This window comes from Mercurialis annua, linkage group LG1-X (genome assembly GCF_937616625.2).
Source record: "Mercurialis annua linkage group LG1-X, ddMerAnnu1.2, whole genome shotgun sequence".
Lineage (NCBI taxonomy): Eukaryota > Viridiplantae > Streptophyta > Magnoliopsida > Malpighiales > Euphorbiaceae > Mercurialis > Mercurialis annua.
In genome coordinates, this window is record NC_065570.1 from 15,696,496 (window position 1) to 15,723,656 (window position 27,161).

Sequence of the window (27,161 nt, forward strand, 5' to 3'; positions counted from 1 at the left end):
ACGAAACGTTGAAATTAAAACATTATTACAAAACTTAAAAATTGCGATAAAATTATAATTCATAAAAAAATTGATTTATTTGACTATTAAGCTTTTTTTTTAATGCAGTATTTTTGTGAATAAAAATTAAGAAAGTAAAAGAATATTTAAATGGTCAAATATAGACTGTAATTTTTATAATTTTGTAGTATTTTTATAAATAAGTTTTAAAAGATGGTGAATGATGTACTTTTGTCACGACCCGATTTCCACCTGAAATTCGAGCCGAGACTTGCGCTAGGCAATGAGAGTGGTTGCTCTGAAACCCGTAGCAAGCCTAAAAACCTTTACAATTTTTTTGCGTTTAAAAACATAAAAGGGTTCGCGGCCTTGTTGCGGAAACACTTAAAACCTTTTCTTAAAACACGTTCACAAAACCATAATTGTATTTCAAGAAATCAGAGCGCAAACATCAATCTCTTATGACGTACCTGCTCTATTTCCAATACAATGCTAAATGCTAAAAATATGAAACCAGTCTATCTCTCAAACAACTGGTTAAACCATTTTAGAAAACATGCAGCTTTTAAAACATATATCTTATACAGTAGTTCAAATTAGAGTTTATCAAAATAGTTTGAACTACTGTAAATAGAAAGACAGACTTCCCAGTATCCAACTACTTGCAGCTCTATAGATACAGACGACGACTTTCAGAATTATTGTGGAAGCCTAACCTCGTAGCTCTATAATCTGAAAGGAAAAACAAGGGGGGTCAAAAATATAAGTATTTCTGAGTGAGTCTACACATTTACAATTAAATATTCAAATTGCATATATATATAAAATTTGTATATATAAAATATTACCAATAGCTGGATCCAGATGAAACCCTACAAGGTACACAATCGTATGGGTCTCAACCTACACAACATGGGCCTTAGACCATGAACTCAATCACTTTCGTCAAAGCCGGTGTCTGGACGTGACCGTGAAACTGCCATCACAGTGTTACCTGTGACCGTAACCGTTCAGCCGTCTCAAATTGTTAAGTCAGGGTCACTAACACTTCCAACTCCCAATGACATTAACTAACCTCTATGTCAACCACAGTCTCATATCTACTATACTACTGGTGATCATACAGTCCTATTGAAAACCAATATGAAGTTTGTTCAAATGAATCTTTCATGATTAAGATATATTAGTGCGATTTGTTATATAAAAACAGTTTAAATATAAATATTCAAAAATAAACCACAAAGTACTCACAGAACCGATATCCAGAGCGTATGCTTCTGATAGTCCACTAGTCAAACACCTCGGTTTCTTGACTCGGCGGATCGACACTCGTTGCATCTAAACATAATAAAAACGTTAGACGCAAATTAAGAATAGACTTCTCAAGTCTAAACTCTACAAACAAAACATCACTTATAACATTTTCGGATCGACGTAACACACGTCGAACTACTCGGGCAAAACACTCGAAACTCCTCCCCCTTCGATAACTGTGGTGCACGTTCGTGAAATTTGGGTGCACGTTCGTGCACCCTGACTAGTGCATGTTTGTGCACAATGTGTGCACATTCGTGCACCACGTGCACAGTCCAGGAAAATTCGATTTCCCAGACATTCCGACGTGCTGAAAAGCCTATTTTCGATCTGAAACACTAGTTAATCGAAACAAAAAATCAATGCGTATACGTTCGATTCGATACGGTAACCGTTTAGAACTTAAATATAATTCAAATTACTAATAAACGAATTTAAATTAACGGTTATTACCTCGAATATGTGCGAATTATCAAAGAAATTGGAGTCGGAATCGTGAAATGAGCGATTCGGGTCGAAACCCTAACTCGCACCGTGTCTCTGGAGAGGAAGCTGCTCTCCTTTCTCATACGAAATGAGAAAATGCACTTCCTTGTTCATTTCAATTCATATGAAATATAATATTAGGTTTGGTTAAAGTGCTTTTTAGTGCTAGCTCAATCATGAACTTTAACTCTGATATTAATTGGTCGTCTATAGCCCAAAGAAAGACTAATTTCAAATTTCGCGAAACTTTACTCAAAAATCTAATAAAATATGAAACGAATAAAAATATAATTTTTATTCGCATCCGACTTATATTTTATTTTTAGTAAATCTCAAAAGATTTATTAGGTTCAAATCAGTCCCGCTTGATTAAAATCACCACGTCCAAATTCCATAAAAATTTGACGGTAGTTTCGTCAAATTATTTTGCAAATATTGACACCAAAATTATTCGCTCGGAACTTTTAAATTATTTTATTGTAAACCGGACTAACTAATTATATTTAATTAGTTAATATCTGAAATTAATTAAAGAAAAAAATTAGTGGTAATTTCTCAAAATTACATGTTTTGGCATTTTATTTACAAATTTACATTGCAAGTTTTGATTTTTCTTTTTTGACTTTTTTCATTTACGAAAAATACCTTTTTTTTTTATTTCATAAATACCTTTTTCGGTTTTCAATTTCGGTTTTCGGTTTTTTTCGGTTCGGTCGACCGAACCGACCGGCAGTTTTTTATACAGTGTAAGATTAGTGTATATACAGTGTTAATTTTTATTTTTTATCGATTTTTTTCCCGGAATTTTTATTTTATTTTTTGTAGTGTAACAGTAGTATTTTTATGGTGTTTATGTAGTGTATTTATAGTGTATAAGTAGTGTATAAGTAGTGTATTTATGGTATTTTGTAGTGTTTTTGTGGTTTAACCATAAAACACTGTAAATACACCATAAACACTGCAAATACACTAGAAACACTGTAAATGCACCATAAATATACTAAAAAACGGCAAAAATACACTATTAATACACCAAAAATACACTAAAACGTAAAGATATTATAAAATTATTACAAATACACCATAAATCAATATTTTCTTTACAAAATCAGTAGCAATAAACAAATTTATGAATAAAAGAAGACAAAATAAATAATTATATGAATAATAAAACAATTTTATAAACAAAAAATTATAGATCTACAATAATTTTATTTACAAAATATTTAAATCATTACAAAAAATCTAAAAATTACACAAATATAAAAACGAGTCGAGAAATCCATAGCGTGAAAGGAAAAGACGAACGGACTAGCGCGAACGGAAAAGACGAACGGACTAGCGCGAACGGAAAAGACGAACGGAAAAACGACCGGAAACGACGAGAAATCCATCGGAGGTAGACGAACGGAAGCGCGACCGGAAAGACGAACGAAAAAGACGAACGGAAAAATAATTGGAGGAGATAAACTGAAAATCAAATGAAAAAGAAAAAGAAAAGAAGAGAGAATAAGAGAAAGAAGAGAGAAAAGAAAAGGTGGCTATGAAAAATTTTAACCTAAAATGAGATAAGACTTCTTTATATAGTAGATATTTTTTATAAATAAATTAGCTTATTAGGTAATAGGATAAGAAGAAAAGATGGGCCAAAATATTGTAAATACTTTATCCAAGTCAGGTATTTGAAAAATAATCTCAGAAAATTAAAAACAAAACGATATCCTTTTCTTTTCTTAATTCCCACTCATAACTGCCTCACATTCTTTTCATTTCTTTCTTATTTTTCTTTTCTTTTCTTAGTATATATATATATATATATATATATATATATATATATATATATATATATATATATATATATATATATATTTATATTCTTTAATTTGTCGAGACTTTTAAGTTTCGACATTTTAATTTTGAGATTTTGTCTGAAATAATAACCTCTCCATTTAAAAATGTATATTGATATATTAATTATCAATATATTTTCTTATACGACACTGAATACTATTTTTTTTTTATTTTCTCTTATTTTATAATTCAAAATTCTTAATTCTTAAAAATCCTAATTATAACATATTTCTCGGGACACTTATAAATTAAATTTATCTTTAAATTTAATTTACGTATTTCCAGCTATTAAAATCTTGATACGCGGTCTATTCCGACTATTAAAAATTATAGCATGTCACAACTTTTTTCATCAGTATTGTTTGAAGTTTTTCACATTTTTTACTTCGGTATCTAAATTACATTATTTTTATTTTAGTCTTTTAAATTTAACTTATTTTAAAATGTATCTAACAACTAATTTTAGCCACTGTTTATTTATCGATGTGCTAAAAGACGAAAACAATTCTCATTTTCTTTCTAAATTTCTACATCATATTAGTAAAAAAAAAATGATAAATGCACATGTGGGTTTAAAATGCTAATTAAATTAGCAAATTTAAAAGATATTTTTGGCCTTTCTAATAGTTTGGTCACCAAAAAATGACTAGATTTTAAAAGTTAATACACTAATTTAAAAAATAAAATAAGAACATATTATAAAAAGTTTTGACACCATTAATATAATTTTTCTATATTTTTATTGTTTAAGTATATATAAAGAAGGCTAAATCTATCTAAAGTCCATATACTTTACCATTTTGTCAAGAAGTCCCTATCCTAAAAAAATTATCTTTGTAATCCATATATACTTGTTAAAATTTAATTTTATGTCATTTTTTGGCCTAATCATTCAAAAGCCCTCCACCTTTAATTTTTTTTTCAATTGGATCCTGACGTTAGAAAACTCTTTCAAAACCATCCCACCTTTAAATTCCATTCCAATTGCACCCTGACGTAGAAAAATCCTCTCAAAATCCCTCCATCTTTAGATTTTTTTTAAATTGTACCCTAAATTGAAATATTTTTTCGTTTTGATTTTAAAAAATTATTGGATATAATTTTAGGAAGAATGATTTTAATAATATTAGTGTTCAATTAGAATATAGATCAAAAATGAAAGATTATTTTAAATTTATTTTATGTGAAAATAGGTCAATTTAATATCTTGGGGTACAATTGAAAAAAAATCTAAAGATGGGGGGTTCTGAGAGAATTTTCCTACGTCAGGGTGCAATTAAAAAAAATTAAAAGTAGGGGATTTTTGAGTGATTAAGCTCTTTTGTATTTTTCCAGTTTTGTTATTTATAATTTGTTTTCCAGTCATAAGCATGGAAATCAAAATTTGGCAATTATAGAAATTGGTAAGGTAACTTTTTTGAAATAGAAGCTTCCTAAAAAAAAGTGATAAAATATATAATTCTCGGGATGATTTTTGCATATAAAGAGTCATTTTACTAAACTCTAACACACCATTGCTAGCGAATGCCAATAGGCAGGCAAATCCAGCATCAATCGTAGTAACTTAACTTTATCATATCAAACTTAAAAATTAAAATTGTTTGATAAAAGTCTAAAAATTACTTAATTATCTCTTTACAAACATATAAATTCAGTCGGCAAGCTTAGATAAGAGGTAGAGGCAAGCAGAACAAAGGAAAACAGAAGTGGCAAAGCAAAGTAAATCTATGGGAGAATGTATTATTGCCGTCTTACTCTTTTCAAAGAAACCGATGAGAAGTAGCATCACTATGACATGCCCCAGCTTGGTTTTCAGCTCATTTACTGTTTTCACTTCTAACCATCTCGGCCGTTCCTGTATATCATGAAATATTTACGGGTTACGATGATTTTCGAACATTCTAACAAAAAATGACGGAGATTACCTTCAAGGTGAACAATCCGAATAAATTAGATTTTTGAACAAGTGTATCCCCTGACATGAACTTTGGATTGTCTAGGTTGCTAACGAACAACTCATATAGACCCATTCCGAAAACTAGCATCACTGTTCCTAACAGATATACATCTGAAAGTTCAATAAAATGAGAATTAGTAACGTGTTTAAGTGATTTGGAATCGGATCATCAAGACAATTAAGGACAAAATTGGATCATTCCAGCATTGCATTTGTTCATATTGTATAATTTTGTCCGCAATTGACCAAGAAATAGATAACATTGTTTTATATTAATTAAAATGACTGAGAGTAAATTATTAGATCCCGTATTACATATTTAGAGACCGGATTGACCTGTTACTCAATTTTAATTAGTTTAGGGAAGTCTAAAAAAATTCTACAGTGTTTGGTTAATTACAATTTTAAGACGTGTTATATATCATATTGATAAGAGATTCATTTTAACTCCATATTTTAATGCAACTAGAAATAACTTTTTGCATCAAATTATTGAGTAACTACTATATTTCTTTTGCTACAAGCTAAATATTCAAAAATTATTATAAAAATATAGAATGAGTAAAACAATTAAAGGCTCCAAAATCACAAAAATTGCAAAAAATATGGTACTCACCTATAGCCTCTACCAGCAATAAAATCACTTTGCCATGATTGGCAAAGTATTCCATAAAAGATGACATAACATAAGTACATCCCTGAATATAAAAATAGGAAACAAAATCAATTTCAGCCACAGGCAGGTATGGCCCCATTCACTAGCCAAAGATTTTCTTTTCTTTTTGCATATAAATTTCTATGAAACTGAAAAAATAGAGTTTTTATTTTCATATAAATTGAACTTTTGCTAGATGCAAATGAACAATCAACATCTTCTTAAATTTAGATTATAAACAGCACATAAGTTTTGGAAAGATGGCTGACCTTAAATAATAGGCCTAACAGCAAAATAAATTTTGAATTTTGAATGAAATTTTGAATTTTGAATAAAATTTTTAATTTTTGTAATAATATACCAATTTCATTATTTTATTGCAAAATATCATACGTCAAAAAGTTTTATAAAACTATCAGCAATGTGACCATTAGTTCTAATATAATACTCCCTCCGTCCCACAAAGATAGGCCGTTTGGACAAATACGGGAATTAAGAAAAATATAATTAAATTAGTTAAAATTAGTTTATTTATATACTTTTCCATTTTTAGCCTTTAATATCTTTTTAGATAAATAAATAACATATTAATGACTAATTTTTGTATTGGTGTATTTTATATTGGTATTGAAAATTGACATTTATTCCATATTGGAACATGGAGCAATTAATTAAATTGAAGATAACAATGTATATTTATTAGGGGTAACTAAGACTTTTAGTTTTAAAATTATAAACCAAAAATAGAAGGTGGCCTATAATTTGGGACGCCCAAAATAGAAAGGTGGCCTATCTTTGTGGGACGGAGGGAGTACATTACAGTTTCTTCGTTATTATTTTTTTGATACATGGTCCATGAGGTTTTTTGAACGGGTCTCAACTATGAGACGACATCTTTAAACCTATTCAGACTAATCCCCACACGAGTAGTGAAGGTCCCTTGGGGGAGGCAGACTCTAACCCCAAGTTTTAAACGGCTGCATACATAAGTACGGTTCGAACCCGCGACCTCACTTAAGCCATGAGAGCGCCTTACCAACTCACCTGCGCCTTGAGGTTTTTACAATTTCTTTATCTGCAACTCTGATGAAATGACTCCTCGTAGCTATAAGCTTTTTTCAGTCGTGAAACATGAAATTTTACGAGTGCGTAGCCTTGTTATCTATCATAACTTGTGTTGGTTCTTGCTCTAAGTGAAGTTCTTTTAGCGAACTTCATAACTAAATTGCATGATATGCATATGAAATAACGGTAACATATTCAGATATACATGTTAGATGTGTGACAATTTGTTGTTTCTTCGAACACTAAGAAAATCTACTATTCCTCATCAAAGACTCAAAATCACATGTCTCCAGCGAAGTCAATTTCACAATAATCCATCAACTTTAAATCTTTAGTTAATGGATAAAGTATTCCATAAATAAGTGTACCTTTAAGGTTATACAAAATTATCTTCGCATTTTATATGTGAAGTTATGGGGATTTCCATAAAACAACTTAAAGTCCAATTACAAATAGGATGTAACGTCTTGTGCATGTCAAGTATCTCAAAATTCTAAAAAGACTCTTGAACAAAGTTGAAGTTAGTGCAGTAGGAAGCGAGGCTTAGAAACGTACATTTAAATTAAAAATTAAAAATTAAACAAATTGAGGATTGATCAAATCAACACCAACATACAGAATCACATACCCTCAAGTATTACCAACATGCATGGAAAAAGCTATGGAGAAATACTCTTGCATGCAAGTTTCTCAAAGTCCTAAAAGCACGGCAGCCTCTAACTCGTCCACACGAGAATGCTTCTAATTGAACCTTCGCCTTTACATGATCTACTCGAGTTTCTCTTGAAGAGAGATACAAAAACTCAACTCTTGCTTAATCACTTCTTTTTGTATGCTTGAAAACTTCTACCAAATTTTATGCTCTTAACTTAATGTTTGATGTCTCAAGTCAATAATATATTTTCTCTTACATAACTCCTTGTGTTTGTATCTACTCTTAAAGACTTAAGATAAAGAGAACAATGTTTTCTACACACAAAGTCTTTGAAGTGAAGAAGAATATGAATATGCAATTTTTTAGCAACAAAAATGCTTGAATTGTTCAAGCACGTATAACTTTCTTTAAAGCTATAACCTCTTTTTCTTCTATATGACTTTTTTTAAAAGCTATATTAAAACAAGATTATGAAGCTAAAGTAGAAGAAAAAGATGTGCAAGTCTCATTCACCCATTTAACTTTTGCAGCTATACATTAACCTTCTTTTATATACTAAGAGGTAGTGGAATAAGTAGAGAACTCCCACTAACTCTTCTTAAGACACATATGTAGACTATATATTACACACTTAACACATATGTTTACACTTAAGATTAATTGTCACATACTTATCATGTATAACGACAATAGAACGTACTCGTAAGGTATGTTATGTATTAAAATAACTCTTTGTCTTAGTTCATCTTATCATCATAGGATAGTAATAATCAAAATAGGTTTTCTCCTCTATTTATAACTAGTACTTAATCATGATCTCAGCTAAAACGTTTTGTTGAAATACGACTATAATTTACTCGCTTAAATAAAAAAGTATTGTAATTAAAATAAAAATTACATAACTAATCTTAATCATAAAATAATTTTTCACGCCTATAAGTCGCTAAATTACTAATTTTGTTGCTATATAATTTTCTATATATTAGTAATTTTTTTTATTGTCATCTAATTTTTTATTTCTAAATTGGGATTTTGCATGCTTATAAGCCCTGAAATTGATGCAACAATATATTTATTAATTGAGACATCCAATTCAAAATATATTAATGTCATAATTGTGATCCAAAAAATATTAAGTGGCTAAGTAATAATCAAAGTAAACATTAGAACCGTTTTTATACATTTTTACTATGGCTGACCAACGTCAAATAAGAGCTCGTGCTTCTATGGCATAGAATGAAGAAGAGGTTCACGATATTTCATCTGTCCATGTGGGTCAGAATGAACTAGCCTAGACGGCAGAAAGAGGCTGTGGACAAGGTCGGGGAAGAGGTCAAGGGCAAGGTAGAGGTAGAGGACAAGCTGCCGGGGTTTAGGCACCAGTGCAGGCACCGGGGATGCAACAACCACCTAATACCCCAGGTTTTGATATGAATCAGTTTTTGGTTATGCGCAGGCCAATCAAGTTGAAGTTCAAAGTATGCATAGAGAACAGTTAATTGTAGCAACAATAGAGGATTAACGCTAATACTTATAGAGATTTTTTTCTTGCCTATATGCATTTTAAGCCAATAGAGTTTGATGGATTTGGTGACGCTTTGGATTTTTTAGAAGAGGTAGAACGTCAATGAATGTGTGCCACCTCAGTACAGTGCATAAATTTGAGAAAAAGTGGTAGTTCTTGCATGAGAATGAAAATTTAAACTGCTTGATTAAAATGAGAAAACGTGTAAAGTTCGTGATTTGTTTAATATTAACCCAAATATTAAAGTGCTGAAATAAATTGCTGAAGTAAAAAGTGAATAATCTTGGTTTCGGTAAAGAGTAATTTAGAAAGGCTTAAGTGATAGAAGAGTATGATATCACATGAGAAGCCAAAAGAAAGAAACCAAAAGATAGTAAAGAAATTTGAAGTATAGAGTATGGCTCTGATACCATGTTGAGAGATAAAGAGTAATATGAAAACAAGAATATGAGATTGTATATTACTTTATATTATTACAAGCTTTAGTACAGGTCTGTATATATACATAAACTAAAGAGCTGGAAATAGAAACAAATAATAACTAAATCAATTTCCTAAAATCAGCCCCTTTAATGTGGGTCAAGAATATAAACAAATCACAACAATCTTGGAAAAGATTGATGACTAATAAAATCTAACAGGTGAGTTTAGTCCCTGATCAAGGATCATAATGGGGAGTTTAGTGCCTGATTAAGGATCCTAATGGGTGATAAAAATACATCCTAAAATTAAGGGCAAAATTCCTTCATGACCTCACATAAAACAAATTGGTGAGAAGAATCACGCTGATCACATGACCTCATATCTATACTACCTTATGCATAAACTCCAAGTACATTTTCTCATTCTCTGATTCTTATTCTCTATTTTCTTTCTATTCTCTTACCTTTCTCGATCAATTAGTAACTAGACATGTTTACCTGACTATAGTTGGTAAGGCGAAAACCCACCTAAAGTTGATCAAAAGTTTTTTTGGTGCAGACACCTATTTTTCCGTCAAAAGTTATGTTATTAAAATCTGAAGGATTCGATGATAATTGATGGAGTCTACCATTTCAATGGAGTTAGACCTGCAAAGATTAGCTGTAATAACCTTAAAATCCTACGGTAATCGGATCGTGCCACGAGCCCTTAATTACGGGATATAGGTCAAGTAGGTCGGGAATGGAACTCGACTTAAGAATTATTATTGAGATTAGAATAGAAATTGAGTGATAGAATAATAATTTGAAGTGTAAATTATTATTCATTGAAGCAGATATTAGCGGACCAAGTGAAAGCTAAGAAAATTGGATAAAAGAACATTTAGGTCCCCAAGTTGAAAAGTAATGATTTAGTTCCCGAAAAATATAATTTAAAAAAAATTTATATGGGAATTATTATTCAAGAAAATAATATCAATTAATTGGTTATCGATAATTATTAAAGCAAAATTTGGATGAAAAAGTGTAAGTTGGCTCAAAATTGGAATTTGAACGTTTTTTGCCAAAATTTCAAAATTAAATTATCGGGAAATGAAATAATATGATATTGGACTAATATTATTTATTTGGAAATATATAATATGGAGTTGATCGGCCCTAAAGAATTTAGCGTTCGACAGACGAAAACGGACAATGTTTAAGCTAGAAATCAAAGCAGGTTGAGTCGGTAACTCAAGGGACTAAAGAAGACTTTTTGCCATAATTATAAATACCAAATGTATATGATATTAAGAGCAGAAAACCATTGTTTCCAGCAACCAAAAACCCGCTCATTCCCTTCTCCCATTGATGAAAAATCAACAAAACTTCAAATCAACATAACTTCTCCATTTTTGATCCGAATTGAGCAATTCTTGCGGCCACGGAACGAGCGGAGAGTCCTCTATTGATTGAGCCCGGAAATTCAAGGTAAGAAGCTCAATTCATCATTAGGGTTTCGGAGCTATTGATTCGGTTTTGAGTCTAATTTGGAGTTTTGATTCAATTGGTTATTATGAGGTGTATTGGAGATTTATAGAAGGCAATGGACGGTGAATTGGAGCTTGAAATCCTATGGCATGATAAACACTCAAGGTAAGGATGAATTCTGAAATTATTGGAATTTGATGGATGAAGTGGGATGATGAAATTGATAGGTGTGTTCGGAAATTTCATGCTTAGAATGATGTTTGATGATTGATGTTTTGTTGTGTTGTACATGGATGGAATTTTGGTATGCAGTATTGATGATTGGTTTGGCCCTAGGCTAAGATTGAAATGATGATATACAAATGAGGTTTTGATGCTTTGGATTGATTAAGATAAAATGAAAAGTTTGATGTAGTTGTAGAATATTGCACTGAAGAACAGCCCTGTTGCGAGAGTTATATCTCGGGCTATATAAGTCCGAATTAAGTTCCTTTTATTGATACAGAAACTTAAGGGTGTTGGATAAATATTTCTAGGTTTGAGTTTCTGTAGATTTGGCCTCTAGGTTTCCCAAATAAATCAGAACATTATGTCGCGCGTAATAGTTCTGAATTTTAGGACAGCCCAAGGGATTAACTTCCGGGCTAGATTCTGACACCTTATGGTGCTAGAATTGGTCCGAGACCTCAGCAAAAATCGAAGATGAAATTCTGAAATTTAAGAATGTTGGTTTCGTTTAGAGGTCGGGATATTTTACTAATTGATAACATAGTCGATTACGGGGTCGATAGTACGACAAGTTATATACGTGTTTGTTCTTGAGTCTTATACGTCTATCGAGTTAGAACCTAACTCGATATCCACATGAATTGTCCTAGGTTCAATAAAGCGACCTACTAGCGGACGAGGAGTTCAGGGAGCTTACGCTATTATAATCAAAGATTATGGATAAGCAAGTGGTGAGTTTATTATGTTGAATGTTTACATTTAAAGTATTTTACAATGCAATTCTTTTATGCAAATGTTTATATAGTTTGCATAACATCATTTAAAATGAATTTCTTTGCTTTGAAACGCATATCTCATGTTTTGAAACTAGTATAGAACCGATGAAACAAACTACCTACTGGTGTCAATAGGATGTGTGATCACTAGTGTCGCAATGGTCTATACGTGTCTAAAGTCATTCGAATATAGAGAAGTATATATGAAATATTGTGTGTGAGCCGTTTGTATGTGCATTGTTTGTGTGATTTGTTTGTATGGAGATTGTAGGTTGAGCACGGTGGATTTATCTCGAGCCCCGGATCTAGGTCTAGTGGGTGAATTCGATGAATTATCTCAAAACCCACAAGTTGTGAAGAGGAGACGATACAAGATAACTCGGTGACTTGTACCATTTGGTTGATATAACCTGAACTAAGTTTATGTGATAGGAAATACGTCTTACAAATAAGACTAGGGTTGTATCTGAAATGTGTATGCATGGATGCATTCAATTGAATGGACTATACATTGTTTTCAAATGTTTTATAATACTTTTATGTAAACAAATGAACTCACTCAGTGACGACTGACCCTCCCCCCCCCCCCCCAATAGTGTTTCATTTCAGGTGCAAGTATCTGAAGTGCAAGACTTCCATTCTTGTTCTGGAAGTTTGTAGGTACCGTAAAGAGAAGTTGATCAGTAGTGCTGCAGTAGTCAGGTCCTAGAATAATATATGGTCCCTCAAACGGTTTTGAATATGCTTTCAAACTCAGATAAAGTATATGTAAGTACATAGTTTATGAAACTATATTTTTAACCGTTTTATTTATGTACCAATTACCTATTAAAGGAAATGGTTATGATATGATTTGTATAAGTTGGAACGGACTATGCTGGAATATGAGATATCGCATGGTAAGACTCGGGTTTCTATGTACGTTTTCATGTTTTGAACAGACGTTTGTATACGTCAAACTTTGCAAGCTTTTCTTGAAAACATTTTTGTATATGTTTGGTTTGTATATGTTTTGCGAAAAATTTATACTTGTTTTTTTAAGGCTTGCTACGGGTTTTAGAACTACCATTCTCATTCCCGAGCACCGGTCTCGGCTCGTGATTTTGGGTCATGACAAAGTTGGTATCAAACAAACGGTTTAGATTCATAAGCCATTGCTTGTATGTCATTGATGTTTGTTTGAACCTAGATTTGACGTTTTCACTAGTTTAAACCTAGAAACCATTGCAGCTATAGGACATGAGTCATGTCATTGATAAGGTCTCTCTTGTTGTCAAAACTCTTAACTCTCCTCGTTAAGATGCGAGTCTATGATGCGTATATGAACAAATATGGGTGCGTTGTTTGTTTGATATGTAAGGGATACACGCATGTGATGAAAACGCATGCTTCATTGTCAAAAGGCTATACATGGGTAGCATGTATATAAGAAGGGGAATTGTGAGAATGGATTCTCACAACAGGTTGTTCTGGTTTTAGCTTGTCTCGGCAAGACAAGGCTTAACCATATGATGCAGTAGTTGGAGGGAAGTACCTCCAGTGTACCATTGTCATGTCCGCATCAGATTCCCTCCTCCGTACTCCCTTTCTTACCAATCTCATTCCGCATTTTTCGCTTCACTGTTCTCATTACCAAACCTCTATCTTCATCCCACACCGTCGATCTCTTTCTTCTTCTCTCATCCGACCGTTCTTCTTCTTTGTCAGGTCTCACATTGTAATCCTTCTCTCTTACTCACCAGTCAAACTTTTTTGTTCAACATTTTTAGTCTAATTTTTTCATTTATGGCGTAATTATAAAATAACATCTTAAACTAGCCATGCAAGATTTTATTAAGTTAGACCAAAGTTATAAAAATAATGAGGAATAGTAGTATACTACGGAGAAGTTATAGGTTATTTGTTCATGGTGGTGGTGGTACCCATGCAAAGCGCTCATAAATACGCCGTCGATCAAGTATTGGAGTTCACATTTATCTTGATAATTTTAGGAAATTAAAGTACTTTTTGAAAAATACGGAACATTCAATAGATCTTAAATTACCCAAATCAGGTATTTGAAAAATAATCCCAAAAAATTAAAAACCAAACGATATCCTTTTCTTTTCTTAATCATAACTGCCTCACATTCTTTTCATTTCTTTCTTATTTTTCTTTTCTTTTCTTTTCTTTATATATATATATATATATATATATATATATATATATATATATATATATATATATATATATATATATTATCTATATATATAAATTTATATTCTTTAATTTGTCGAGACTTTTAAGTTTCGACATTTTAATTTCGAGATTTTGTCCGAAATAATAACATCTCCATTTAGAAATGTATATTGATATATTAATTATCAATATATTTTCTTATACGACACTGAATACTATTTTTTTTCTCTTATTTTATAATTCAAAATTCTTAATTCTTAAAAATCCTAATTATAACATATTTCTCGGGACACTTATAAATTAAATTTATCTTTAAATTTAATTTACGTATTTTCAGCTATTAAAATCTTAATACGCGGTCTATTCCGATTATTAAAAATTATAGCATGTCACAACTTTTTTCATCAGTATTGTTTGAAGTTTTTCACATTTTTTACTTCGGTATCTAAATTATATTATTTTTATTTTAGTCTTTTAAATTTAACTTATTTAAAAATGTATCTAACAACTAATTTTAGCCACTGTTTATTTATCGATGTGCTAAAAGACGAAAACAATTCTCATTTTCTTTCTAAATTTCTACATCATATTAGTAAAAAAACAATGATAAATGTACATGTGGGTTTAAAATGCTAATTAAATTAGCAAATTTAAAAGATATTTTTGGCCTTTCTAATATTTTTTTTTGACAATCAAAATGTTTCATTAATAATAAAGAGCAGTTACAGGTGTAAGAATTCAGAAAGGGTATAACCGTTTCTAATGACCTGACATGGAACAAGATATAAACCTTGATTCGCAGATCGCCTTACAAAATAAAATCAAAATTACATAACTGCTCTAACACAATAAGATCCAATCTTTTTCTGTCTAACAGAACACTCACAAACTCTTCATGAAAAAACAACAAATCTTTCATATAAAAAGAACAGCAAAACTTTCAAAAAAGAAAGACAATCGCTGTAAAATAGTTATCAAAAAAAACTAATATAACCTATAATGATTTCATCTTCAATCTTGAAAGGTCTTGATTCATCTCTGATTTTTATTTGTATATATATTGAAATTGATGCGCCTCGTCGATAGATTTACCAACCAAAATGAAAAAGATAAAAAGAAGTCGGTCATTTATTTTATTCGACAACAATAAAAAAGAAATGGCTACCGCCAACGGCAAAAATAAACCATTGACGGCAGCCGAAGTGAAAAACAAAAAGAAAAACGCTTGACGGCTATGTTTTCTATTTGAGAGAGAGGGGAGATGAAAAAGAAGTTTTTTTGGTCACCGAAAAATGACTAGATTTTAAAAGTTAATACACTAATTTAAAAAATAAAATAATAACATATTATAAAAAGTTTAGACACCATTAATATAACTTTTTCTATATTTTTATTGTTTAAGTATATATAAAGAAGGCTAAATTTATCTAAAGTCCATATACTTTACCATTTTGTCAAGAAGTCCCTATCCTGGAAAAATTATCTTTGTAATCCATATATATTGTCAAAATTTAATTTTCATGCCCTTTTTTGTATTTTTCCAATCTTTTTATTTACAATTTGTTTTCCAGTCAAAAAATGCATGGAAATCAAAATTTGGCAATTATAAAATTTGAAAAGATAACTTTTTCGAGATAGAAGCTTCCTGGACGAAAGTGATGAAATATATAATTTTCGGGATGATTTTTGCATATAATGAGTCATTTTACTAAACTCTAACATATCATTGCTAGCAAGAGAAATTCGTAGGTAGACTCAGTTCACCACGTCATCCATGGACTAAACCTATCACATTATGACACGTCATTAAAATAATGGTACTATTGTAATTTACTATTTAAAAGTGTAAATAAGTAATAAATAAAATTAGGATAATGCCATTATTTTAATGACGTGTCATAATATAATAGGTTAGTTCACGGATGACGTGGTAGACTGAGTCTACCTAAGAATCTCTCAGCTAGCAAATGCCAATAGGCAGGCAAATCCAGCATCAATCGTAGTAACTTAACTTTAATACTCATATCAAACTTAAAAATTAAAATTGTTTGATAAAAGTCGAAAAATTACTTAATTATCTCTTTACAAACATATAAATTCAGTCGGCAAGCTTAGATAAGAGGTAGAGGCAAGCAGAACAAAGGAAAACAGAAGTGGCAAAGCAAAGTAAATCTATGGGAGAATGTATTATTGCCGTCTTACTCTTTTCAAAGAAACCGATGAGAAGTAGCATTACTATGACATGCCCCAGCTTGGTTTTCAGCTCATTTACTGTTTTCACTTCTAACCATCTCGGCCGTTCCTGCATATCATCGAATTTATGAAATATTTACGGTTTACGATGATTTTCGAACATTCTAACAAAAAATGACGGAGATTACCTTTAACGTGAACAATCCGAATAAATTAGATTTTTGAACAAGCGTATCCCCTGACATGAACTTTGGAGTGTCTAGGTTGCTAACGAACAACTCATATAGACCCATTCCGAAAACTAGCATCACTGTTCCTAACAGATATACATCTGAAAGTTCAATAAAATGAGAATTAGTAACATGTTTAAGTGATTTGGAATCGGATCATCAGGACAATTAAGGACAAAATTGGATCATTCCAGCTCTGCATTTGTTCATATTGTATAATTTTGTCCGCAATTGACCTAGAAATAGATAACATTGTTTTATATTAATTAAAATGACTGAGAGTAAATTATTAGATCCCATATTACAAATTTAGAGACTGGATTGACCTGTTACTCAATTTTAATTAGTTTAGGGAAGTCTAAAAAAATTCTATAGTGTTTGGTTAATTACAATTTTAAGACATGTTATATAATCATATTGATAAGAGATTTATTTTAACTCCATATTAATGCAAATAGAAATAACCTTTTGCATCAAATTATTGAGTGACTACTATTTTTCTTTTGCTACAAGCTAAATATTCAAAAATTATTATAAAATTATAGAATGAGTAAAACAATTAAAGGCTCCAAAATCACAAAAATTGCAAAAAATATGGTACTCACCTATAGCCTCTACCAGCAATAAAATCACTTTGCCATGATTGGCAAAGTATTCCATAAAAGATGACATAACATAAGTACATCCCTGAATATAAAAATAGAAAACAAAATCAATTTCAGCCACAGGCAGGTATGGCCCCATTCACTAACCAAATATTTTCTTTTCTTTTTGCATATATAAATTTCTATGAAACTGAAAAAATAGAGTTTTTATTTTCATAAAAATTGAACTTTTGCTAGATGCAAATGAACAATCAAAATCTTCTTAAATTTAGATTATAAACAACACATAAGTTGTGGGAAGATGGCTGACCTTAAATAATAGGCCTAGTAGCAATATAAATTTAAAATTTTATTCAAAATTTTTAATTTTTATAATAATGTTCCGATTTCATTATTTTATTGCAAAATATCATACGTCGAAAAGTTTCATAAAAATATCATTACAATTTCTTTATTTGTAACTCCGATGAAATGATTCCTCGTAGCTATAAGCTTTTTTCAGTCGTGAAACATGAAATTTTTACTAATGCGTAGACTTGTTATCTATCATAACTTGTGTTTGTTTTTGCTCTAAGTGACGTTCTTTTAGCGAACTTCATAACCAAATTGCATGATACGCATATAAAATAACTGTAACATACTTAGATATACATGTTAGAAGTGTGACAATTTGTTGCTTCTTTGAACACTAAGAAAGTCCACTATTTCTCATTAAAGATACAAAACCACATATCTCTAGCGAAGTCGCTTTCACAATAATCCTTCAACTTAAAATCTTTAGTTAATAGAACAAGGTATTCCATAAGCAAGCTACCTCTAAGGTAACACAAAATTACCTTCGCATTTTATATGTGAAGTTGTTTGGTTTTCCATAAAACAACTTAAAAGTCCAACTACAAATAGGATGTAACGTCTTGTGCATGTCAAGTATCTCCAAAATTCTAACAAGACTCTTGAACAAAGTTGAAAATTATACAAATCGGGGATTGATCAAATCAACACCAACATACAGAATCACATACTCTCAAGTATTACCAACATGAATTGAGAAAGCTACGGAGAAATACTCTTGCATGAAAGTTTCTCGAATTATATATTAAGACTATCCAAATAAAAATGAATGATAATATATTCTAATGCACCAATGTTCATGATTAGTGTACACTCAAATTCGTTCATTACAAGATTCTGATCTCGAATAGTGTCGTGGATAGTTAAACACTAAACATCTCGATCATATGACCTTATTCCTTATTTTTATTTCTTGATCAAATCAGACTTACACAAGACAACTTTTTTCTAATATCACAACACCCTCTATACAAGTCATATTCATCCAAATAGGAATTCATTCATCAAAAACACCTCGAAATGGCGTTGAATGTTATATATGTTCAACTAGAGTACTCATCCTTTTTCGGTTGATCACCTATCTTCATATACAACTAACTAAATCCACCACATCCTGTGATCCTCTCTCATGAAAGATCTAGAAATAAGGAGTAATCATCTATATACAAGGTAATCATATCACCACAAGTCAAAGAACTTATATCTACAATCATGAACTAGATGACAATATATTGACTAAGTTGAAATGCCATGTATGTTATCTAACATCACTATTTAACCTACCCATCTCATTAGTGTCTGTATGTTTATTATGATCTCCATCAAGTAGCATAAGACGCAGTACCTCCAACTATTTTTATTTCATACTAATATAGAGATTAAATAGAGATGGCGATCTAAGACATATGATCTCTTATTCATATACCAATTGATTATAAACTAATTCTAATCATTAGGGTAAACAAATTTTTCACTAAGATTTTTAACACTTAAGAATAGATTCCTTCATAACGTTGTCAAGGAAAATATGTACTAAATGAACACTTACAATTTAATTAAATAAAACATATATTTCACTGCCACAGAGACTAGTTTATATAAGTATACATGAACAAATAGGCATAGGACACGTACTACTAACAGTTGAATCTATTATCTCTATATTTTCTTTTACTTCTAAAAATTTTACTCCAATCTTTATAGGGGTGTTGATAACCATACAATCTGACATGTTGAATGTGTATCTCTTTTGCATAGAGCTTCCGTGAGATGAAAACTCCATCTTCTCAGATAATTAGACATGAGTCTCATATTAGTCATTTTAAATTATCCTTTCATAACCCTCTTGAAGTCATTGAACATATTAGGACTAGTACCTAGGAAAATAAAATTGTGTGCATAAAATAAATAGTAAATCTTCATCATTTTCTAGCATAAAAGGATACTCATACATGTATCTGCAAAGCCAGTTCCTTAAAATACTAATCAATATGACTTTTCCATGATCTAGGTGCTTGTTTGAGCACATATAAAGCCTTGTTAAATTTTAGCTCTTTTTCTTTGTAGCCTTCAATAACACTATCCTTAAGGTTGTTCAATATAAATTTCCTTTTGAAGATCTGCATTTAGAAATGTTGATTTAAGATCCAACTAATAGGTCTTTTAATGATTTGTGATGAGAAAGTGAATTCAATAATTTGATAGTCTCCTTTCAAGCAACATAAACAAACACCTCTTCATAGTTTGTGTCTTGTCCCTGCTTATATTTGTTTGCCATAAGTCTAGCCTTGTATCTCTCTATTTGGCCTCTAGCATTCCTCTTCAATTTATACAGGGTTTTTGACGGATTTGTTCCTACGAAACTTAAAAAATTCTAAGTTTGTGCCTCCTTTAAAAAAAAATACCGATTTTGTGCCTGGGCCCACCCAATCCGCATTCTTAAAATGCGGATTGGATAGGTCATCCGTAAGAAGCTGCAATCCGCATTCTAATAATGCGGATTGTACCAAATATATTTAGTTAAGTTTGTGTTTTAGTCCTTAATATAAACTATTGTTTTTGTCTTTATTATCAATATGAAATATGGTTAATAGTTTGCTCAATCCTTCATTTCTTTAATTTATACGATCGTTCTTTTAAACTTTTTTTTAACTTAACGATCAAATATTCGATTAAACTCAATTACTTACGTATTATTTAAGTGTAAAATTAATTTATAGGTATCCTAGGAAGTAGGTCGAAATTATAAAAATTTAAAATTTAAATTTATCAATTTAAATTTTAATAACCGGTTTTAAATGGAACAAATGAAGTTTAGAGGGTAAATATATTAAGAATTAATATATCAATGTACATCTCTAAATGTAGAGTTAAAAGTTTCGGATAAAACCTCGAAATTAAAATGTCGAAATTTAGAACTTTCGACGTAATATAATATATATAAATTATATTTATTAATATATAATAAATAAATAAAAAAAGAAAAAAGAAAAGAAAAGAAGTGATGCTGTGGAGTATGATGAGAAAGAAAGTTTAGGTAGTAAATTGAATCTTTTTTTACTTTTTATTTATATATATATATATATATATCTTAACTTATATACTTTTATATTACGTCAAAACTTCTAAATTCCGACATTTTAATTTTGAGGTTTTATCCGAAACTTTTAACTCTACATTTAGAGATGTACATTGATATATTAATTTTTAATATATTTACCCTCTAAACTTCATTTGTTCCGTTTAAAATCGGTTATTAAAATTTAAATTGTCAAATTTAAATTTTAAATTTCTATAATTACGACCTACTTCCTAGGACACCTATAAATTAATTTTACACTTAAATAATACGTAAGTAATTGAGTTTAATCGAATATTTGATCGTTAAATTAAAAAAAAAGTTTAAAAGAACGATCGTATAAATTAAAGAAATGAAGGATTATGCAGACTATTAACCATATTTCATATTGCTAATAAAGACAAAAACAAGAAGGAAATAATAAATTATTGGTTTATATTAAAGACTAAAACACAAACTTAACCAAATATATTTGGTAGAATCCGCATTATTAGAATGCGGATTGCAGCTTCTTGCGGATGGCCCATCCAATCCGCATTTTAAGAATGCGGATTGGGTGGGCCCAGGCACAAAATCGGTATTTTTTTTAAAGGAGGCACAAAATTGGAATTTTTTAAGTTTCGTAGGAATAAATCCGTCAAAAACCCATTTATACACTCATTTGACTCCAATTGATGAGCAATTGAAAGAAAAACAAGTTTTCAAGTATAATCCCTATGGATAGACTAATCTTCTTTATTAATTTCTTAAATCCACCTCTCAATCTAGCTTCCTCAAATTTTAAAGGCTCGACATTAACAAGACAATATAATAAGTTTATATTATATAACTTTTCACTTTCTTTATAAAATGGCTTCAACACTTAAATATGTCTTCGACCCGTTAATTGAATTTGATAAACATGATGTTGATGTTTGAGATGATGGAATTTCTGACGATGGTAATATGGCTTCAACATTATGAATATTCATCTTCAAAATAAGATATTATATAATTTTTTATTTTGTGAACTCCAATCACATAATTTTCTCTCAGTGAATTACTATTTCTATCAGTCACGGTCTTTTTATTGTTCAACTGACAATATGTTGCCTTTTGAATTTTTATCATAGCTTTGTTAAAAAAAAAAGAATTTTTATTATAGCTAATAGAAATAATCTTCTCGTTTATGCCATCCATTTTGGATCTTACTTGCTTTTGATTATGCACATAAGAAAAGATGCAAAAACTCATAGATAAAACACACTTCTGTTTTATTTACTCCAAGCTTTTTGAGAAATCACATCTTTTAAACTCTTGGTTGGACACAGATTGAAAGCACAGGCACTTTCTTGAGCCTAAAACTTCTCAAACATATGTTTACTCGTCAACATTAATCTCGCCATTTTCATAGTCATTATGTTATTCCTTTCAACAACTTCATTTTGTCGGGGTGATTCTGGATTAGTTAAGAATCTTCGAATCTCGTGTAACTCACGGAAACTAAGATTATTAGAAGTAAACTCATATCCTCTATCAATTCTCAAAAACTTAATTTTATAATCATTCTTTCTCTAATAAAAGCTTTAAATCTCTTGAGATATCCAAAATAATTTATTTATTTTTTAAAAATAAATCCAAGTCTTTTAGTAAAATTTTGGCAGAACTCAGGTCCATGTACTTTTCACTTTTTGTTTAGTTCGTCCATTTTTTATTTTGTTTCTTTAATTAGTTCTTGCACTTATGTATTTGTCACCAACCGATATAAAATTTGTTATTTACTTAATATATTTTAAACTTCATTTTTTGTTTACTTAGTCTTTAAGGATGAAACCATTGCGAAATTTGATTGTATAAGGAGAAAATAAATAATTTTTTTTAAAGAACCAAGTAAATAAAAAATATAAAGTACAGAGACCTGAGGGTGAATTCTGCCTAAAATCATCAATGAATAACACATTAAGAGCTTTTGCCATGTGATATACAGTTGATCGGACCACAAACATCTACATAGATAACCTGAAGTCGCTTAGTAGCTTTTGAGATGGATTGTTTTGTAGAGTTCTTACTTGGATGTTTTCCAAATAAACAAGCTTCACATAATTATATAGAATGATATTTAAATATTCTTCACCATAAATTTAAAAAAAATTCAAACTTCAAAAATTTAAGTCCAAATGATCAATAAAAGGTCAAACTTTTCATGAAAATTTCATAAAAGTCCAAAGTTTTCAATTTTATCCAATTTGTCCTGAAGCCCAAGATTTTATTTCAATTATGTCCAACTACGCGATTTCGCTTATGTGGCGCTGATGTGTGGCATTGCCACATCGACGCTACGTAGGTGCCACATCAGTAAAATTGTATAATTGGACATAATTGAAACAAAATCTTGCGTTTCAGGACGATACAGATAAAATTAAAAGGTTTGAACTTTTGTAAAACTTTCATGAAAAATTTGGTCTTTTTTGGTCATTTGGCAAAATCTAAATGCCTGACTCGCATTTGTTAAATCTGTGATGTATTTTACACACAAGTTTTCAAACACATATCTCCTGCTTTCATGTCTATTATGAAAATTTTACTTTTTCTCATTGCTATGTTAGCAATTAGAATAGCTTTACGATCTTTCAACCATGTAGTTTGCTCTTCCATATGAACCTTACAATCATTTTCCAAAACTTAGTCAATTCAAAATATTGTTTTCAGCTTGAAATATAATAAATATCTTTGAAAAACTTATGATAATCATTTATTATTCTCAAACAAGATTATATCTTTTTCATGTCTTTCGTGCTATCACTCAATCATACATTGCCGATAACATAGCGTTGAGTTCAACGAACTTGCTTTTATCTCCTGTCATGTAAATACTAGCTCCCTTATTCAAATACCAAGTACTTTTGTCAGTCATGGTCTCTTCTTTATTAGAAAAATAATAAAAGTTAATTTGCTTGCTACCACAACTATATTGTATTCTAGAAAAAAATTTAGATAGACTCAGTCCACCATGTCATCCGTAGACTAAGCCAATCATGTCATAACACCTCATTAAAATTAGGGTATTTTTGTAATATCATTATTAAAAAGTGTATGCAAATAATAAATGAAATTATAAGAATAGCCTCATTTTAATGAGCTGTTATAATATGATTGGCTTAGTCCACGGATGACGTGGTAGACCGAATCTACATAAAAATTTCTGTATTCTAATTTTGTCATTTTATTTTCCTTTAATTATGTCCTTTGTAATTGTTTCTTCCTCTTTCCCTTTCTCTTCTGCAACCTCTAGATAAGTTTTGAATTACTACTAGTAATACCAACACATTTTTAATATAATCTCATAAAAAGTGATTCAAACTCATGCCAAGTTTCAAAAAAAACAATTCTCAATTTCCATAAATCTCTCAAACTTGTGTGAACCTAGTATAATTTGCAACCTTCTCAATGATGCCACTTTATTAGAAGATTCCACAGAAAATAAAATCAAGTGTTTATTGAACTGTTATTTTTCTAGTTTCTAGTTGCATAGATTAGATATATAAAATGAACTTATACCAACTTATTTACAAATTACTTCTAACTTAATTACTAAAATACAATTTTAATATGAATTTTTCAGTTGAATTTAATTAAAGTGAAACTGCTAACATAATAAACAAGCAAAAGAGGATGATAATTACCTTGATAAAACACAAGAAGGATCCAATCAAAGAGCCAAAAACACCAAAAATCGCCAAGAAGCGACATCGATAAATAACCTACACAATTCAATTCACCGATTCCACAATTCAACTATAAGCGACATTCGAATATAATTTTTTTACAACGATAATAGTCAAAAAAAATAAATCACCTTCTCGATATTCTCCTCGACGGCCTGCAGCTTCGGAATGTTCGGTTGCATAAAATTAGTAGAAGTTTGTGTAGCGGTTAAAGGAACATTAGTTACTGAACATTTGGTTACAGAAATTGGAAATCTAACACCAAACCCAGAAGCCCTTTTGGAAATAGGAAATAAAAAGATGTTTGGTTTAGTTTGGAGAGTAGTTGGGGTGTGTAAATTCATGGCGTATGGGATGATAATTGAGAGGCTTTGGCATGAAGAGATTCTAGTAGGATTGTAAACCAAACCTATGAGTCACCACTGGCTCTGCTAGATTTTCTTATTTCTACTTACAAACAACACTCCGCCACGTTTCAAATGATTACTTTGAGTACAGTGACTAGTTTCCCCAAAAATATATTTTATTTATGCTACAAAGTACTATAAAATATAAATAAATAAATAATTATAAAATCTTAAATCTTAAATCTTTTGATTGATTTAAAAAACGGCACGCTATTTGAATTTGGGGGTTCGCTCAGATTTATGGCAATTTGATGACCCGTATCTAGTCGTGATAGAACGGTACATCTTTTATATACTCCCTCCGTCTCACAAAGATAGGCCGTTTGGACAAACACGGGAATTAAGAAAAAGTAGTTATATTAGTTAAAATTAGTTTATTTGTGTATTTTTACATTTTTAGCCTTCAATATTTTTTTAAATAAATAAATAATGTACTCATTACTAATTTTTGTATTGGTGTATTTTGCATTGATATTAAAAAATGACATTTATTCCATATTGAAACATGGAGCAATTAATTAAGTTGAAGATAACAATGTATATTTATTAGGGGTAAGTAAGACTTTTAGGTTTAAAATTATTAACCAAAAATAGAAGGTGGCCTATAATTTGTAACGCTCAAAATAGAAAGGTGGCCTATTTTTGTGGGATGGAGGGAGTATTATTTTTTGAATAAAAGGTTAAGGCGTCCCCTGAACTTGTAACACGGGGTTATTTAATTCAATTTATATTTTTTTAGCAACTAACCCCAAAACTCTTCATTTTTTGGTCAAATTATCCGATAATTTATATTTTTACTGCAAAATATAAGTTTATGATAATTTTATCGCAACAATTAGAGAAATTTATAATTTCTTTTTCGCATCTGTCGCCTCTGATTATATTTTATGCATTTTAAAAATATAATTATGGGTTAATTTGACCCATAATAATTGAGAGGCTTTGGCATGAAGAGTCTAGAGGATTGAAAACTAAACCTATGAGTCACCACTGGCTCTACTAGATTTTCTTATTTCCACTTACAAACAACACTCCGCCACGTTTCAAATGATTATTTTAAGTACAGTGACTACTTTCCCCAAAAATATAAGTATTATGCTACAAAATATAAAATCTTAAATCTTTTTTTTGTTTGATAATTAGAGAGGGGAGCGCTGGTGAGAGGAATCAAACCCATGACCTAACAGTTTGCTGCCTAGCGCTGAGCTATAACTCATTGGTATAAAATCTTAAATCTTATATCTTTTGATTGATTATTAAAACCGGCACACAATTTGAATTCGTTTGTTCACTCAGATTTATAGCAATTTGACGACCCGTACCTAGTCGTGATAAAACTGTACAACTTTTACATTATTACTTTTATCTTGGATGCATAAAATAATTTACATTGGAAAAAAAAAATTAAGTCGAGAATTTGATTCATTTTCCACGAATTTATCTTTCTTAAGTTTATTAATTTATTAAAATATTTTCAAATCGTATAAATCATGTTGTACAGGCAATAATAGATTTAAAACCTCAAATAAATATAAATTGAAAATAACCACAAATGCAAAAGAACTGGTATACACATTTACTAATATTGGCAAGTGTATAATATAGAATCTTAAAACAAGCAACTAATCTTAAATTTCTACCAAATAAACAATTATACTGGATTTATTTTTACATGCATAAGTCTAAACCGGATATTTATTTGAGATTGATTTTAATATTTTAATCTTCAATGATTAAATACATATTTAATTCAAAATAAATAACAAATATAATATAAAAAAATTATGCGATAATGAAGGATCTGATTTGGATCCTTGAAATACCATTCGGAATCATTGCTGCTTATATCACATGATTATTTTGATAAGTTAATAAACTTAAAAATGGTAAATCCTTGTGAATTTAATCATATTCGGAATCAAAAATATTTTTGTTTGATTTTCAGTATATGTGCATCCATAAGTGAGCGATATATTCTATGTAGGTATAAAAAAACAGCCCTAACACGGC

General features: G+C 30.2%; 1 protein-coding gene across 2 annotated transcripts; it reads right to left on the reverse strand.

Moving 5' to 3' along the window:
- Positions 1-5,235: 5,235 nt before the first annotated feature.
- LOC126665895 (uncharacterized) lies at positions 5,236-25,244 on the reverse strand. 2 transcript variants are annotated; one of them, XM_050358831.2, is made up of 5 exons: positions 24,876-25,244; positions 24,703-24,780; positions 6,225-6,306; positions 5,577-5,719; positions 5,236-5,506 (listed from the first exon to the last, which is right to left on the reverse strand). In XM_050358831.2, exons 1-5 carry the CDS (start codon positions 25,086-25,088, stop codon positions 5,303-5,305), a joined length of 720 nt encoding a protein of 239 aa, XP_050214788.1. In that variant the 5' UTR covers positions 25,089-25,244; the 3' UTR covers positions 5,236-5,302. The 2 variants fall into 2 exon arrangements, with proteins under 2 accessions (XP_050214788.1, XP_050214784.1); XM_050358827.2 differs by lacking the exons at positions 5,236-5,506; positions 5,577-5,719; positions 6,225-6,306 and adding exons at positions 16,614-16,884; positions 16,964-17,106; positions 17,611-17,692 and having other exon boundaries at positions 24,876-25,236.
- Between the last annotated feature and the right edge of the window lie 1,917 nt (positions 25,245-27,161).

What these genes read in the sequence shown, in the direction of transcription:
- LOC126665895 (XM_050358831.2), bottom strand. Translation starts at nt 25,088, where the DNA reads ATGAATTTACACACCCCAACTACTCTCCAAACTAAACCAAACATCTTT. An exon ending in TCGAGGAGAATATCGAGAAG is followed by an intron (nt 24,781 to 24,875) that starts GTGATTTATTTT and finishes TGAATTGTGTAG; the next exon opens with GTTATTTATCGATGTCGCTT. An exon ending in TCGGATTGTTCACCTTGAAG is followed by an intron (nt 5,507 to 5,576) that starts GTAATCTCCGTC and finishes CATGATATACAG; the next exon opens with GAACGGCCGAGATGGTTAGA.